At 40.1% G+C, this 16,272-nt stretch overlaps 1 protein-coding gene across 1 annotated transcript in view; it reads left to right on the forward strand.

The window, feature by feature from the left end:
* snx17 (sorting nexin 17) overlaps window positions 1-16,272 on the forward strand; it is a 28,009-nt gene that overhangs the window by 8,473 nt on the left and 3,264 nt on the right. The window contains exons 4-11 of the mRNA XM_023403019.2: window positions 240-304; window positions 2,183-2,293; window positions 4,104-4,194; window positions 8,497-8,584; window positions 12,382-12,451; window positions 13,073-13,165; window positions 13,449-13,652; window positions 16,081-16,209. Coding sequence (XP_023258787.1) covers window positions 240-304; window positions 2,183-2,293; window positions 4,104-4,194; window positions 8,497-8,584; window positions 12,382-12,451; window positions 13,073-13,165; window positions 13,449-13,652; window positions 16,081-16,209 — 851 coding nt within the window. The remainder of the gene's footprint in view (window positions 1-239; window positions 305-2,182; window positions 2,294-4,103; window positions 4,195-8,496; window positions 8,585-12,381; window positions 12,452-13,072; window positions 13,166-13,448; window positions 13,653-16,080; window positions 16,210-16,272) is intronic.

Here is a 16,272-nt window from a genome sequence, read left to right on the forward strand (position 1 = left end):
GAAAGAAAATCAAATTGTGCGATAAGAGGACAATTAGGAAGAATTAGGAAATGGCTCTGCCTAAGGAGGTTTATGTTTACACAACATCCACCGAAAGAGCCATAGCTAATTGCTCGAGGTAACAATTCAAAGGCAAATAACTCTTTTCGACTTCCGCTGCTCCAACAATATACAAATTTTGTAATTCTGTTGCTCTTTTGGTTTCTCTAGTTTTTTTATTTTTGTATTTTATTTTACAGTACGTCAGGATCCCTTGCTCGGAGCCAGTGAGATGTTCAACAGCTTCTTAAGGAAAGCACAGCAGGTTGGTAGTTGTTGTTTTTCCTCCTACCTGCGTTAGGCTGTTTTCTGTTGGTCAACATGCCTGTGAGGAGGCAGGGCGTGCTCCTTGAACCAAAAGGCTGATTCAGTCATTTCTGCCTGGCTAGTAATTACTTCTGGCATTGTGGTGGAGTGAGGTAAGTGAGGTGGCTGTATTCTTACTGTGTGTCGCAGTTCGTGGCAGCACGTACTCTAATCTTGGATTGTGTCATCTCTACTTTTGAATTACTTGTCCTGTCGGATTAGGTTTTTGTTAGCGTTCAGATGTCTGTGAAATAATTACATCAGACATAAAGCTGAAGGGAAAGCAACCCTTTGCCAGACGGATATAGCAATATAGTTGCATCTTATGTGGGTGTGGGTCCTTTTGAACTATTATATCATTAAAAAAAAAAAAAAGGAAACTTGAGCCACCAAATGATTCATCTCTGTGTGATTAGCCAAAAGGTCATTCTGCAGCACTAAAAATGCAAGAAAATTCTTAACTGTAGTGGGTGATTCTGTAAAAACACAAACTCATGGTATGTTCGTTGCTGCCTGATAGAAAGAAAAAAAAAATTTTGCATCATTGACTCATTCAGACCAGGTAGCAGTGTTGATTCGTCATCATTCAAGCTGTGACCTGTATCCCCAGGAGGGCTGTAAATCCAATAACCTTCATGGACAGATTCATCCGTCTGCAGCCACATCACACCCATTCTGCTTCTCCTTCTCTGTCTTCCTCTCTCATTAGACTGTGTATTTGTCCCCCCCCCCCCCCTCCAGCGCCTTACAGTGCGCACTGCGAGGACAGCAGGTGCAGAATAGGAGATGAGTTACCACCCGCTGTTGTCATTTCATCTGCACCTTTAGTGGCAGGGATGTACTTGGAGACTCCCTGCAGAGGAAACAACGAAGATAAGAGATGATTTAGCAGTGGTGGTGAGAGACTGCCTCAGGACAGGAGAGACTGGGGTTATCCAGTTTAAGATTTCATATTTGGTATCTTCAGTTCAGAGGCTACTATTTAGAGTTTTGAAATATTCATAGGTTTTTTCAGTTCAGTTTATTTTCCTTACTTGTTATTCATTGATTTTTGTGGGTTTTTGTTCCATCATCTGCTTTTTTCAGTTAAGACATGAACAGAAGCACAAACACAGCACTAATAATGATTAAAACTCCCTTAATTTCTGTGTGAGCTCACAGCACTAAAATAAATGGATGGCACTATTAAAGCTGCAACAACTAGTATATTGCCAGAAAATTAATGCAACAGTTCTGATAATTGATGCCGACATTCTCTGGTCCCAGCTTCTCGAATGTGAATATTTGCTGGTCTCCTTATTCTTATATGATAGTAATATGAATCTCTTTGGGTTTTGGACAAAACCAGACATCACCCTGGGTTCTGGGAAACTGGAATATCACCTTTTTGACACCATATAGAGGATTAACCAGGGACTAGAAAAGTTAACAGGGAAGTTGGAAAAAATTGCAGTTGGTTTTACACTTGGTGAATGAACTTGGTACCACAGATTCCAATCTTGACCCTAGAATCGATGCAGCTGTGTTCATATTTTTTTTTGTGTCAAAAGTTGATCATTAAAGTCAAAGGATTAAAGTGGCAGAGTAATCATATTTGATTTTATTTGCCAGTGTATAGTGGGATTAAAAACACTAAAAGAAAAGTGTAACTTATGAAATGTGCATCTTGTATGTTTTGTTTTTGTCTCCACTTGAAATTCAACTTCGCTTTGATAAACCCATATTTTTCCGCCCATGTGACCTGGTGGGATTTTGTTGTCAACTAATAGGAATGAAAACACATAGCTTACCCTTGAAGCTAAAGGAAAGCCTGTTATGTTTTGTGTCTTTCCCACAGGAGACGCAGCAGATTCCCACAGAAGATGTTGCTCTAGACATCTGCCTCTCCAACGGTCAGAAGGTTACAGTCAACATTCTGACCTCAGATCAGACGGAGGATGTCCTTGATGTAAGTGTCGAAGTGTGCTCTGTTAAAGAGAACATCAACACACCGGTTTCAACATTTTTTTTTCCAACTCTACACTTTGTAAATAGTTGTAATTTAACTTAGAAAAACAAAACAAAAAAAGCATCATTAATAACTGTTGCTAAATATGCTGTCTGTAGAAGTGGATGCCCAACTTAATTTGAAGAATATTGAGTTTATATAGTAAACAATCCACTTCAGTGTCTATATGTTATAATGTTTACAGATGGAAATTGTATGATGTAGTGCTAATTGATTCTGCAAGAAGTCTGGATAAGGTTAACATCATCTGAGGTCTTAAAAGGTTTTTGCTGTGTGTTATCAACCTTTGCAGTGTTGGAGTATGTTTAACTGGAGGCATTTGATCTGGGCAGTTCATAACAGTGCTGACAGACACACGGGATTTCCTTCAGGCAGGCAATATTGCTGTAGACCATTCTGTAAACTCAATAGACGGTACATATCGTAAATCAAATGAAGACGCATTCATTTATGTAGACTGTCTTCACCAAGGCAACGCTTAAGGTCTTTATGTAGTCAGGGCTACTTCGATCTATCTAATAAAAAAATCACAACAGAATGACAATGTTCAAACAAAACAAAGTAAGATGGAAGGAACCAAACAAAACAAGACACTTAATATGATGAAAAGCCTGATGGGCATAGGTAACATAAAAATGGAATAAATCTTGGACAAGGCACGTTAAAGCACCATGGACAAACTTTGTGATTAAAATGAGATAACAGCAAATGTACAAAACAGTCAGTAACATTGGTGATATTTAATATGTGGTGTTCATGTAGGTCAGGCCTTTTTTGCACGTGCACTTGATCTCTGCCCTGCATTGACCATAAAAACACACAACCCGCAACCACACGCACTCTAAAATAACTCATCACAGTAAACATGCTGATGTGTCTTCATAATGTCCTTGACTATAAATCTCGATTGTTAGAGCTGTCTTTAAGTGCTCTCATGAAAGTTTCACCACACAGATAACCTCTGTTCACCACAGTAGAATATATTTCAGCCACAACAGAATTTCATGCAGTATGTGTGTGTGTTTTTTTTTTACTATAATTGCTGTGTTTTGTCTCAAAAATTCAACAACTGCAATCACATTTGTAGCAGTTGTGTCACAGGAGTTAAAAACCAGCTCACAGAAGAAATGGTACTATTAAAGCAGCAAAAATAGATTCTTTATATCAGAGTTGTCATGGAGAATCAGAAAACAATCTTTCTGTGTAAGAATGTAACAGTGATGAAAAGCCAAAGACAGTCAGTCATTTTATTTTTCATGATTCTAAAATGTTGTGATTTCTTCTGCAGTGGCAGTATACGCCTGGGTTTGTGTTTAATACTTGATAAATTGAGTCATAATAATGCAAGTTATTATTACAAAACAAAGCACATAAATCTTCTCAAAGCTAAAGGAGCCAGTATAAATCCTGTGTAACACTACAGCACTTTATTTGCTAAATCCTCCTCCATTTCAAATCTGTCACTTTAGAGGTGTTTGTACTGTAGAGATAGTAACGTTTGATTGTGGTTATATGCCTTTTCTTGATGTACTGCACATTCCAATCTTCAGTCAAAATTTTTTTCACTTCGTACTGAGCTGTTTTTTCTCCTGTTTTCAATCATGTTTATCTTCATTTCTCATATCTTCACGAAAGAAAAACAGATGAAGGACTGACATAATTGAATCTGATTGTGAAAATGAAAAAAATAATTCTCTCTTTCTCTCTCTCTCTCTCTTTCTTTCTTTCTCTCTTTCTCATTTCTTTGCAGGCTGTTGCAACAAAGCTTGACCTTCCTGATGACCTTGTTGGTTATTTCAGTCTCTTCCTCGTTCGTGAGGGTGTGGACGGAGGTTTAACATGTGAGTTTCAACATCCACGCCTTAAAAGCAACTTGACCTCATGTTACATTTCCTTTTCTCTGTTATTAGTAGAGAGAATTCTACATATAATGCACTAAAGTGCTTAATTGTTGGTCAATGAATATGGCAGCGAGAAAGCAAAGTAAACAGACAGAGATTATTTGTAGCTGAAAGTTTGAATTAGTTCGTAGCAAATATTTGAAGGATAGTTTTGTCCATTAGAAAGATCCTTAAAGTAGATCTGCTGATAATTTAGATCCACCCTTAATCCATTTAAGAGCTTCAGCTTTTTAAAATGCTAAAGCTGGAAATCATCAGATAACTGATGTTTATTAAAGCAGACGAAATGTGCAGAACACTTCGCTCTTTGATAAAATAATGTAAATATAAACTACTTTATCAGGTCAGCCAAGGACTGTTCTCAGAAGACACACATCACGCAGAACCAAGAGGACAAATTATTCTTACAAACACAAACAGAAGAAAATAGGATTTGGGATTAAAAACTAAAACTTTTGTAAAGCTTCACTGTAGAATAACTTTCTGCTAAAGCAAAGGGTATTATGTTCTGTAATGTCATGCTCTTGATTTTAGTTTTCTTTGACTCTGAATCCCCCACAATGAGGTGTAAAGAACTGCTCTGGCAGCGGTCCAACAGCTCAGTTTATCTGTCTCTTTGTTTGGCAAAATTCTCTAGTCTAATTAAAACACGACTGCATCGCCAATTTTTTTGGGGGGGAGAGGGAAATGGGGGAGTACATCAATTTACATACATATTACACATATGGTAGTAAACACATAAGATTTGTTTAAATGTCTAAATTTGAAGAAAATTGACAAGTCTTGTTAAACTTGTTCATTTACCAAAAATGAATTAATTCCGCAGTCAAATGTCCTGCCTGCCTGCGCAGAGAGCAGCTGCGCACACCACTCGAAGCGGGTTGTGGTAACAGATGGGTTGAAATTGTATGTATGTTTGTGGATTTTGTGTCTAGCTTGTGCTTCATACACAATCTGGCAACTAGGATTACATCAGACAAACATACAAAACGCATGGATCCATATATGACGATGATTTTTGACGAAGGTTGAGGCAGCTGGGTGATTATCTTGAAAATACTGGAAAACTTCCGGTAAAAACCAGAGTGCTGGCAGGTACGCACATGAGACATGATGCAGTTCTGACTGTATCTCTGGCTGGAATGCATGATTCATCTGCTGAAGCTAAGTGAGAGCCAGGCTTTGTGTGTTTGATGGCTGGCTCATGCAAAACAGTTGTGCAGTGCTCAGAGTGATCTTGAGCTTACGCACCCGGCCGTGTGCAGTGCTTTCAAGTTGAGAATGTACTTGTATGATATAGAATGTACTGTGTCTAAGCCCTGATATCTGACACTCGTCGGCTTCAAAATGGCATCATATTCTGGTTAGTGGAGTAATGTTTCTTTTGTGAAGAAGAGACTTCAGAAATTAATCTGCACTTTAAACTGCAAATCCATGCTGAAGGATGACATACTGTAAATACATAAATGAAAACATATCATTTTGGATGGGGTGAATGTATTTGTTGCCTGTATACATTTTATATCTGGAAAACGGGCAACTTAATTCACACTTTCATTTCCTCGCGTCTAGATTGGTGTACTTTCCTCCACATGAGCCTCAGCAAGCCGCTCCAAAGCATTTACATTTGGTTCAAATTGCAGCTGCCAGGCTTCTAACTACAACGAGCCGTCTGTCTCACATTACCTCTGTTCTTACATCCCTCCATTGGCCTCCTGTAAAGTTTAGAGTAAACTACAAGTTCCTGTTGATTACATATAAGGCACTGCATGACCTTGCCCCCAGTTACTTTTCTGATCTCCTCATTCCTCTCCAACCTCTCCAGTCCTCAGATCTCTGCCTTTTATCCATCCCTCCAACTGCAAAACAAAAAGTGACCCCCCCCCCCTTACTGTTTTAGCTCCAACCCTCTGGAATCATCTTCCCCAATCCATCAGATTTGCTGAATCTTTGGACTGTTTTTCAAGCAGCTTCTGAGAACCCATCTTTATAGGCAAGGCTTTTTATAGACCCCATCCCTGTGCTACCACAAACAGTTACTGTCATCAGGTGGGATTTTAACTGTTTCATGCAAGACCCCCTCGAAACTAAGATGGCAAGTCTCAAGGGGCAAATCCCCAAATACAGAGGAGAACATAAAATAATCATTTTGAAATAACCTCAGGGGCGCACCAGTGTTGCCACAGAGGTCGATCTTGTATGTCGGTTAGCATTATTTGGTAACTGTGTGAATATATGTACAGTATATGCCAATCATATCACTGTTTGTCTTAATGCAGTTAATCTGTGTTTGAGGGGGCAAGATAGCCATATAAACATGATGTAACCATGTCTGCTCTCAGATGTTGCCAAATTGCTTGTACTGTGCCAGCTATACCTTTAATATTTCATGGTGTATTATCAGATTGTGGGCATTTCTACAAATCAGTGAGTGTTTTATGGCAGTGATGGATTTTAGCATGATTTGTTTAAACAATATGATGAAGTTAGGTATTTAATTTGCTGGTTATTTTATCCCCATAAAATGTTTCTCTATTGTTTTTAATTTACTATATCACAATAGTAATATAGTAAACGCTATATCAATACAACAATGTAAAATTACATAAACCATGACAGCAGATGCTAGCATATCACTCACAAAAAAAGCTTTGCAGTTTTTCTGAGCAGTGCTCCAGCACCCTGTGCTCCGATGATCTGCTATCCTCTGAGCTCTTAGTTGTTTCATCCTGCTTTAAAACACACTTGAAACTCAAGTGTTCATACAGTATATGGCAGTTGACATGTGCTGCTAACCTAATTGGGATGCTACCTAACGTGACTTTTATTAGTAGGATGTTTTCCTACTCGTTATTAAGTCACTTAAATGTAAAGTTTTCCTCACTCTGTCGTGCAGGGTATACACAATAGAACTCCTCAGTACTTAGAAGGTGCAGGCATCTTTGTTTTGTACTCGCTTGTTTTTCCATAGGTAACTGTGTGAATGCAAATCATTGTAGGATATTTGCACCTGCATGCTGTCACAAGGACAACCACAATGACACAGGCAACAGAACAGGCAACAGCTTTCCACATCAAGATGTTTTAAGTATTCCGAATTCACTTTTCCATTTCATCACAGCCCTGTTGGGTCAAATCCCCCCCTACGTCCCTAAGGCGCTGCTCTTCTCTCGTCTTCCACCTGCCAAATGCTCCCCCCCGCCCCCGCCCCCACACGCACACACACACACACACACTCCTCACGCTAAATCCATTCCAGGCTGAAAATGGTGCCAGGTGAACTTGGAGAAATCTGTCAATATTGCAGGCATGTTGTATATTCTTGGTACAGTTTAAATCTGGAAATCTGAGTGGTATGAAGGAAAATGGCTGTGTGTTAATATGACTCGAATACTAGAATAAATCCGGCACAGCAGGCTGCGGATCAAACAAAATTGGTGGTGGGAGTATTGACATAAGGGTAGCTAGAAGAAGTCAATTCCTTACTGACAGGCAGCAAGTTTCCCAGAAGTATTGAGTGTAAATCAATATATGCTGTAAAATATGCAAAGGAATGTCAGGAACACCCAGTATGTGCTCGTCTTCTTTCTGTGTGCAGATCCCCGCTGACGATTTAGTGTGCCGAGGATTGCTTCAAAACATTTTGATCGTTCGGTTTGTGTGTTTTTTTTTTTTGCTTTGTTTTTTTTTTAAATCCTGCAGAGATTTGCAACATCAAAATGTCCACCAGCGTTTCTGCATCTTGTACACAACATCTCTGCCCATAAAGACAACATTAGCATACTTTTACAAACCTAATGGCAAACTAAAGCGCTCTTCAGTCATTGGATTTGTTGTGTTTTACACATTTATTGATGCCTGAAAACCCAGCAGCAGCAGCAGCAGCAACAAGCACCTGAGATCTCCTTTACTCTCCTTAGGGAATGGGCTGCAATGAAACAGCTGCAGACTATGAACCAACACACACACACACACACACACACACACACACACACACACACACACACACACACACACACACACACATACATACAGCCATTATCTGTTTTCACATTTGAATACTGGCACGTGCACACACACAAAAAAAGTTTTACCCTTCTGGGACCTGTCCAGATGGAGTCTTCCCATCCCTGATTGTTTGTTGTTGGCATCATTATCCAAATGTCCTTGGGACTTTAGCTGCACTTGTGCCTAACTCTCTCTCCCTCTCTCTCTCTGTGTCTTCCTGTGTCTCCCTCTCAGTTGTGCGGAAGCTGCAGGAGTTTGAGCTGCCTTATGTATCCATTACCAGCTTGCGGAGCTCTGAATTTCACATACTCCTACGGAAAAGGTACCCACCACCTGCTCACATCATGACTTTGAATTTCATCGTGTACTTCCCCAAAGTGCTCTCCTCCACATTTACTGTAATTATAGCTCTGATTCATTGTCCAGAGTATTCACGTGTTATTTATCTAATCCTGTAATGACGCTGGTCCGAGATTTCTGTTTTTGGTAAGCAGTGCATACATAAACTACATCTGCTGTACTTTGTATCATTTTAATTCAGTGTGGCAGTGTGGTTTTCAGAAATGGGTGTAACCCATTTCATTCCTTATCTGCAGTGAAGCACTTGTTCTTAATGTGTCAGAACAGCGGTTAGCCTAACTACAGGCTTCTTATCCAGCGTCACCATCTTCCACAAAGTGCCAGTTAATTTGGAAAAGAGACCTGGGTCATTAGTTTTACCATTTATTTTGCCAAGGACAGTTATCATGACCAGACAGGTGGTGTGTTTGACAGGCAGGGATTAGCCAGGGACATAATTCTGATGTTGCTGCAGCATGGAGCTGGACAATAAAATGTATTTCAGTTTACACAATGAATCCCCCACCCACTAAAATCTTCTCATGTAGCAATTTTCAGTTGGTCTATAAAGTTACAGTAGCTAGAACAACCAGTGACATCTAAGCAGTAGTTAAATTAGCCCAGCAGCCAACCGCATAGTACCTGATAAATAAAGAAAAAAGAATTGTAACTACATTTAATGCCATTAAAGTGATTTATATTGATATAGATTTTAGGGATTTTGCATTTTGTCCAGCCTCACTGCAGCGTGCTTCCTGCTGCTTTGCAAGCTGAACAGGGAATTCCACCGATCAAACACATCAAAGTCTGTTTAAATGTCTTGGTGAGTACTGCAGCATACATGAAAAAAAGCTGTATAAAGCTTTTTGTGGCTCCAGAGGGAGTTGCACAAAATCTGATAAATTGCCTGAAGTGTTTGAGTCATCATCAACGAGGCTGAACACTACAAGTTGGAAAATGATTTAAAAAAATAAAAAATCTGGGCGTGTGAAGTTAGAAAGAAGTGAGGTTACCAGATTTCTGAGGCCTGCTCTTTTCTTCCTCAGCCAGAGGCTCAAGGCTACATTACCTGCTAGTAGCATAATACAACCGAATCTCTAACTGAACTGTTCCCAGTTCAGATGCATTTTGGGCAATGTAGGTGCCAGATTTGGGAAAGGAAGAAGGGTGCGACATAAAAATAGATGATATTGCTGGTTCTGCTGCATCGATTTTGATTCTTTTCACCCTGAGTCCGACTAATGAGTGCAGTGTTTAATCGGTGTAGTCTTTGAAGCATCTTAAGCTATGGTCAGAATGATGTCCCACTGAAAACTGGACACCCGGGATTCAGACAGGTCAGTTATGTTATATTAGAAGACTTGGCTTGAGTTTAGGGTGCGTGCAGGGTGCACAAGAAACATGAATAGAGGATTCAACAAGAACAAGAATTCCCATAAAAGTGAAACACCAACTCTTTAACACAGTGTCAAAAAAATTTGAAATGATAAAACATCTCAAAGTTCATATTTCTTGACAACTGTTGTACTGGGTTGTGTGCTCAGTGTTTCTCACAGGTTGACAGTTTATTTGCAGGTGTTTGACACTGAAGGGGGGGGGGGGGGGGGGGTCGCTCCACCAAAACATGAGGACAAACAAACCAAATAACAGGAAACACATTTCTTTACACTTATGGTTAAACAGTGACCAACAGTACATCCTTTAACTTTACTGCCCCTCCAAAAGCAGAGGAATCCTTTGGTTCTGGTCTATTTAGGTTTGTTATCTTTTCTGAAAACAAAAGTTACAGTGTAACTTTGCCTCTTATGAGAGATGGGGGGTCAGCGGCTGCTTTTGCAGGGTAATAAGCATCTGTCATCAAACCAGCAAGCATTGTGTATAAAAGAAATATGAAAAAAATCTTCTTGGGTTGGAGCAAATCTATTTTGGTGGACCAGCCAAACAAATTCTGTGCATGGAAAATCCTGATGCTGCTTTCCCCTCCAGTCTGAAGTTAGTGACTGCTCCCCTCGCCAACATAACATTTTTCTACTTCCTCATGTGTCTTCTCTTTCGTCACCCTGCCCCCTGCTGACTGAGGTACACAGGATGTTTACTTTCTTTCTGCCTCAAGGAAAGTCTTAGTCCTCCTGACCTAGTTTCACTGTGAGTGTAGAGCAGCGAGGGAAGAGTGAATGTAAAACTAACAAGTGGAGGTAGAGGAAAAACAGACCCCCAGTGTATGATATCCAGGGGAGGATCAGGCTAAAAATGGAAGAAATGCTGTCTCTGTCCAGTGAAAACATTAAATCAACGTCATGTCAACCTTTTTACGTATGAATAGTATTGTTTAGTAATAGCTGTTTTTTTGTTTTTTTAGGTCAGCAGCAATAAGCACTTATATATTTATAATGCTAAAGTGTAGCTACTTGACATTTTCAATCAGTATATGCATGTAGAGAATTCAAAACACAGCCTGTATGTCTCAGCAGAAGCTTTCAGTCCACTTTTAATTGCTACTAAAGCTGCAAAAAAGCTCTGACAGATGTACACATCTTGATTTCACTGGTCATTTTCTCTCGTTCCCTTCCTTCCCTCCTCCTTTCACTCTCACTCCATCTTCTTTTCCCTTGTTACCTGCTTTGAATTTCTGATGTGGGCAGGCAGCATGCTTCATGTCTGCTTGAGCAACGTCTCCATCCACCAGCACCCCTGTGTCATGTAATTACATGTTAAATTTCACGCCTGTGCTGAAGTGTGTGGAGACGTGAATGATATTTTGCTAGAGCACAAAGGTGGATAAAAAATTCAGTGCTGTGCTAACTCAGATGGTAATAATCCTATCCTGAGGTATGAAACCAGTGTCAGTTAAATGAAGAAATTTAATCACACTGAGTGGAAAATATGGCCCAAATCATTTTCATCAAGAGTGATTGGTTTGCCAGATGTGATCTTTCCTAACTCTTTCTTTCTTTCTTTCTTTCTTTCTTTCTTTCTTTCTTTCTTTCTTTCTTTCTTTCTTTCTTTCTTTCTTTCACATTTGTGACATTTTCACATCTAGTCCGAGATCTGATCTGATCTGATCTGATCTGATCTCACTCGACCACCAACTGTTAGATAGGATTTCATGCATTTTTCTTCTTTTTTTTTTTTCTTTTAGACATCACGCTCTACTCCTCAGGCTGCACTCCGACACCAACACATAAGCAAATACTTATAATCCACATCATCATCAGCAGACCAAGCCCAACACTTACACTTCTGTCTCACTGATACTGAGCTGAGGCGCAGTTTAGTCACTCTCATTTCACTGATTTGAAAAAGACTCAGTGCAGGTGTATATCTGACATCATTGTGTTGAAGCTGATTGTACATTGCCAACCTTTAGGCCCCTATTGTCACAGAAAACCATGTATCTCCATATAAGGTGATTTTGAGAATTCCTTATGGGTTGAGACACTTTTAATCTGCATAAACCATTTAAAACATTGACAGATCTGAAAAATACGTTCGCAAAACTGAAGTCTATTTTTATGAAAATGTCAGTTTCTTTTTAGATAAATTGTTTACAAACATCTACACTGCTACGTAGTGTTGCTTGGTATGCAGACAGAATTATAGTACATGATATACTGTGGCAAATAGCCAAATATGATGGTAATTTCATGGAATTTGTTTCAGGCTCCAAGACATTCAAAGAAATTGGCACTGTCGATAGTAACTGTGCAACTGTGTTAATTATAATGCATGTTAGAATATAGATTTATAGAATCTGACTGTTGGTGCCATTCCCTCCTGCAGCTATTGGGACATGGCGTACGATGGTGACGTGATGGACAACAGAGTTGGCCTGAATTTGCTATACGCCCAGGTAAGGGATGTCATGACATGTTGTTAATTTTCAGCTGTAGCAGTGGTCATAAAAAAATACCTTCTTTCTTTAAAATCATTTTTTCTTTGAGGTGTGAAACCAAACACATCTGTTATGTTTTTATGGAGCGCACATGGAGCCAGCTTCACATCAAGAAAACTAAATCAAGCAACTGCTACATCCCTGAGCTGCCAAATGCTTTTGTCCGTCCCCTGGGCCGCTCCATTATATGATAGCGGTGTCAGCTTGTTTTGACTTTGCAACACCCTGATTCCTGTACCGCTTTGTGGCCCTACGTGATCCTATTAATAGCGGATTCCCTTGGCCGCAACAGCTGTCAACTGTTGTTTTAAGCATTTTTGGTTTGGCTAATTTGATTAAAATCTGGAACTGCTGAGTGTTGCCTCTGTGCAGGAGAGAGGAGGTTTAAAAAGAATGAAATCAAGAAAAAATAAACAGTGTTTGCAGCATGTGCATTTGTGCATGTGTCTGTGTAATTATTTGCTGAGCTGCACTGGCTTGGGGTGTGATTTCTACTACATGAACAAAAGGAAACAAAAAAAGACTTTATTTTGTTCATCTGTGCAGAATATGAACTTCAGTTTTTTTTTGCTTCACCAGACAGTGTCTGACATTGAGCGAGGCTGGATACTCGTCAACAAAGACCAGCACAGGCAGCTCAAATCACTGCAGGAGAAAGGCTCCAAGAAAGAGGTAAGCAAAGGCATCTTGTAGGTTACTCAGCATCCAAAGCATCTGACTAGAATCCAGCTGATACTCAGATATGTCTTTGTCCGAGGATAAATCTCTAGACCACAGAGAGTACTGCCGCTAGTGTATTCTGTTATGCAATTAGCCTAGTTTTTCCCACGATATAAATTTTTAATCACATAAATCCAGTAGAGAATTCAAACTTTCTTCCCCTGGGATTAGACTGAGATGGAATTTTTAGAAAAGTTAGTCATCTAAAATTGTTTTTGTTACGTTTTCTCCCCAGTTCATCCATCTCGGTCAGACGCTCAAATATTATGGCTATATCAAGTTTGACCCATGTATTACCGACTTCCCAGAGAAGGGCTGCCAAGTCATAGTCAGTGCCGGCAACAATGAGCTCAACTTCCACGTCAAGCTGCCCAACGAGCAAATGAAGGAGGGAAGCTTCAAGGTCACACGCATGAGGTGCTGGCGAGTCACATCCTCTGTAAGTGGAATTGTGTGCATGATAGCATGATTATGAGTGAATTCACCTTCAGGCATGTCTGCATGTCTGAGGCTCTGAAAATCCCTCCACTTTATTAGGAGGCTGTGACTTTGGCTAGAGCCCATCTCGAACCAAGCAGGTCTTCTGTGCTACTAAAGTCGCCTGTTTACCAACCTCCTCTCACCACTGCAACACAAACTAATGTCTAGTTTTTACTCCTACTGCTCGCCGAAAGTGATGACCTCCACACCATCTGTCTTCATCAGTCCAATTACCCAAACAAGCAGCCCACACAAGGATAGTACTTTATTGATCCAGCAGCATCCTTTGTTTTAACTGATAATTGTCCTTTGGCGAGGAGGGAATCTGATGGCATGCAGACAGCATACAACTGCAACTATTACAACCAACGTTGAAAATAAAACTTGAGACCTTCAAGGAAAGGAAAGAGCAGAGTTGCTGTTTTCATACAACGAAGGATTTGCTGTTAAACCATATTAGTTTAGTCTTGTCACCTAGTGCCTGAGATGCTGTCAGGCTCCGTCAGCTCGGCAGATGACGGTGATGGATTGATCAGACTTACCCGTCTCAGGGGGTAAAAGAATGCAGCGTGTTGCACTGTCAACGGAAAACCTTATTTTCCACAAAATGTTTGAGGCAGTGGAAGTCAGCTGAGAGTTTGAGTAAGAGAGGGAAAAAAAATCCACACACGAGAGCAGAATGTGGAAGAACAACAAGATAAGATAAATGACTTTTAAAGGGACATTCCACCAATATGAGATTTGAAGATGAGTTTACTCATCATGGGGATTAACACACACACTAGCCTAGTCTGTCTGGTACGGGTTTGTAAGAGCCCGGGAGGATCTAAAGAGGATTCAGATCCAATTCCATTGTAGGAAATGTAGTAGACGGTGGTTTCGGAACTTGTATACTGGAGACTGAAAGGATTTCCCGGCTTCTGCTGGACTGATGTTGACCATTGTTTTCTTAAATATTTTCCCCAACTTTTTGGAAGTGCAATACAAAAAAAATGTGGGAATTTTTGAATTTGACAGACTACATTCAACTCTGTGTTTGCAGCTCTATTTTTGTTCACGTGAAACTGTTGTAGCTGGCAAGAAATCCAGAACAAATCCCTTATCAAAAGAATAAAATATAACAAGAAAAAAAGAGCCTAAATTAAAAACCACCATACAGCACAAATTTGATCTGCCTTGAATATGCATTTGTTTCCGCTCTAACCCAGTCAGTCGTCTTGAAGAGACAGTTCCTCTGAAAGCTGGAACAGCTCACTTTCACTTCTTTGACTTGCTCAGAAAAACATTACATGCAGCGCTACCCACATCTTTTCCACCGTTTGACAGATGAACATTTATAGACGCAAGACCTCAATTAAGTAGAGATGGAGTAAACGGGTCACTTTAGTATTGCATTAGTGCTCGAGCAGCAGTTATTATATGTATCACAGAAGCTTTTAGGATTCTCCAAAAGTTAATTTGCACAGTGATCTGGACACATGGCAACACATCTAAAATTAAAATGCATGTTGGCTCGTCTGATTACAGACTGACCCCCCACCCCCCCCCCACCCCCCTTCACTGTCCAGCAGGGTGATTAATTCCTCTACTCATTCTCAGAGGTCAAAGTCATTTTAATGAGCCCTTTCCTTTCCAACAGACTATTCAAAACATCTCATTTGGTGCAGCGCTGCAACCCCCTCGTAGCCAAATCTCAAATTGCATCCGGAAGAGCACATATAAACAGCCTATGTGTGTGTGTGTGTGTGTACTACAGCCTTTTGTTTTTATAAGTATTCTTTATTTATGTTATCTTTCTGTGTGTGGTTAGCATGGGAGGTACAGTTAGTTTCTGGCCCAGAGGAAACTGTCTCAGTGAGGAGCGCAGGCTTCATAAATGAGGAATGAGGGCTCATCTCCAGGGAGCTCTTTATGTGTCGCTGAGCTTCACAAATTTTTTTGAAAGCATTTGAAATTCTGTATTAGTGCATATTTCGTCTCTTTCTTTGCAACCGTGTTAATCTTTTAGCGTGTGTCGTCTCAAGATTTGGAAGGCTGTCATTTGTGATGCAGCAGCAGCAGCAGCTCAGGAAGAAGAGATGTAGGATAGGAAATGTGATTTAGCTGCTTACATGTACATGACTCCCCCAGTCATGGAATAGAAAAGCAAGCTTATCATTTACTTAAGAATGTAAGTTGGATGCTGGTTATGAAATATGGAAATATGCCTTTTTCATACATTTTAAACACGAGAAGGTAAATTTAACTTGACGGCTGAGGAAGGAAAAAGCCCACAATAGAATCAAAATGAATCACAAGTGGTTGATGATAACAGTTGCAGCAGTTGCGGTATATTGTACATTTGGAAGATAATAACAATGGTGGCACTTTTTTGTCCAACACTGCAGCAAGTCCCCATAGCCAACGGTACAACCAATCCCTGCAGCTCAGCCAAGTGCGAGGTCAAGCTAGAGCTGGCCTTCGAGTATCTGATGAGCAAGGACCGCCTCCAGTGGGTCACCATCACCAGTCAGCAGGTAGGAGGCCACCGACATTTAAATGAAATTGTGATTGTGTTTATTATGAATAGAGCATTTTGT

The sequence above is a fragment of the Seriola lalandi genome, unplaced genomic scaffold, assembly GCF_002814215.2.
Source record: "Seriola lalandi dorsalis isolate HSWRI2012SDOR001 ecotype SW California unplaced genomic scaffold, Sedor1 jcf7180002054054, whole genome shotgun sequence".
In the NCBI taxonomy this organism is placed as follows: domain Eukaryota; kingdom Metazoa; phylum Chordata; class Actinopteri; order Carangiformes; family Carangidae; genus Seriola; species Seriola lalandi.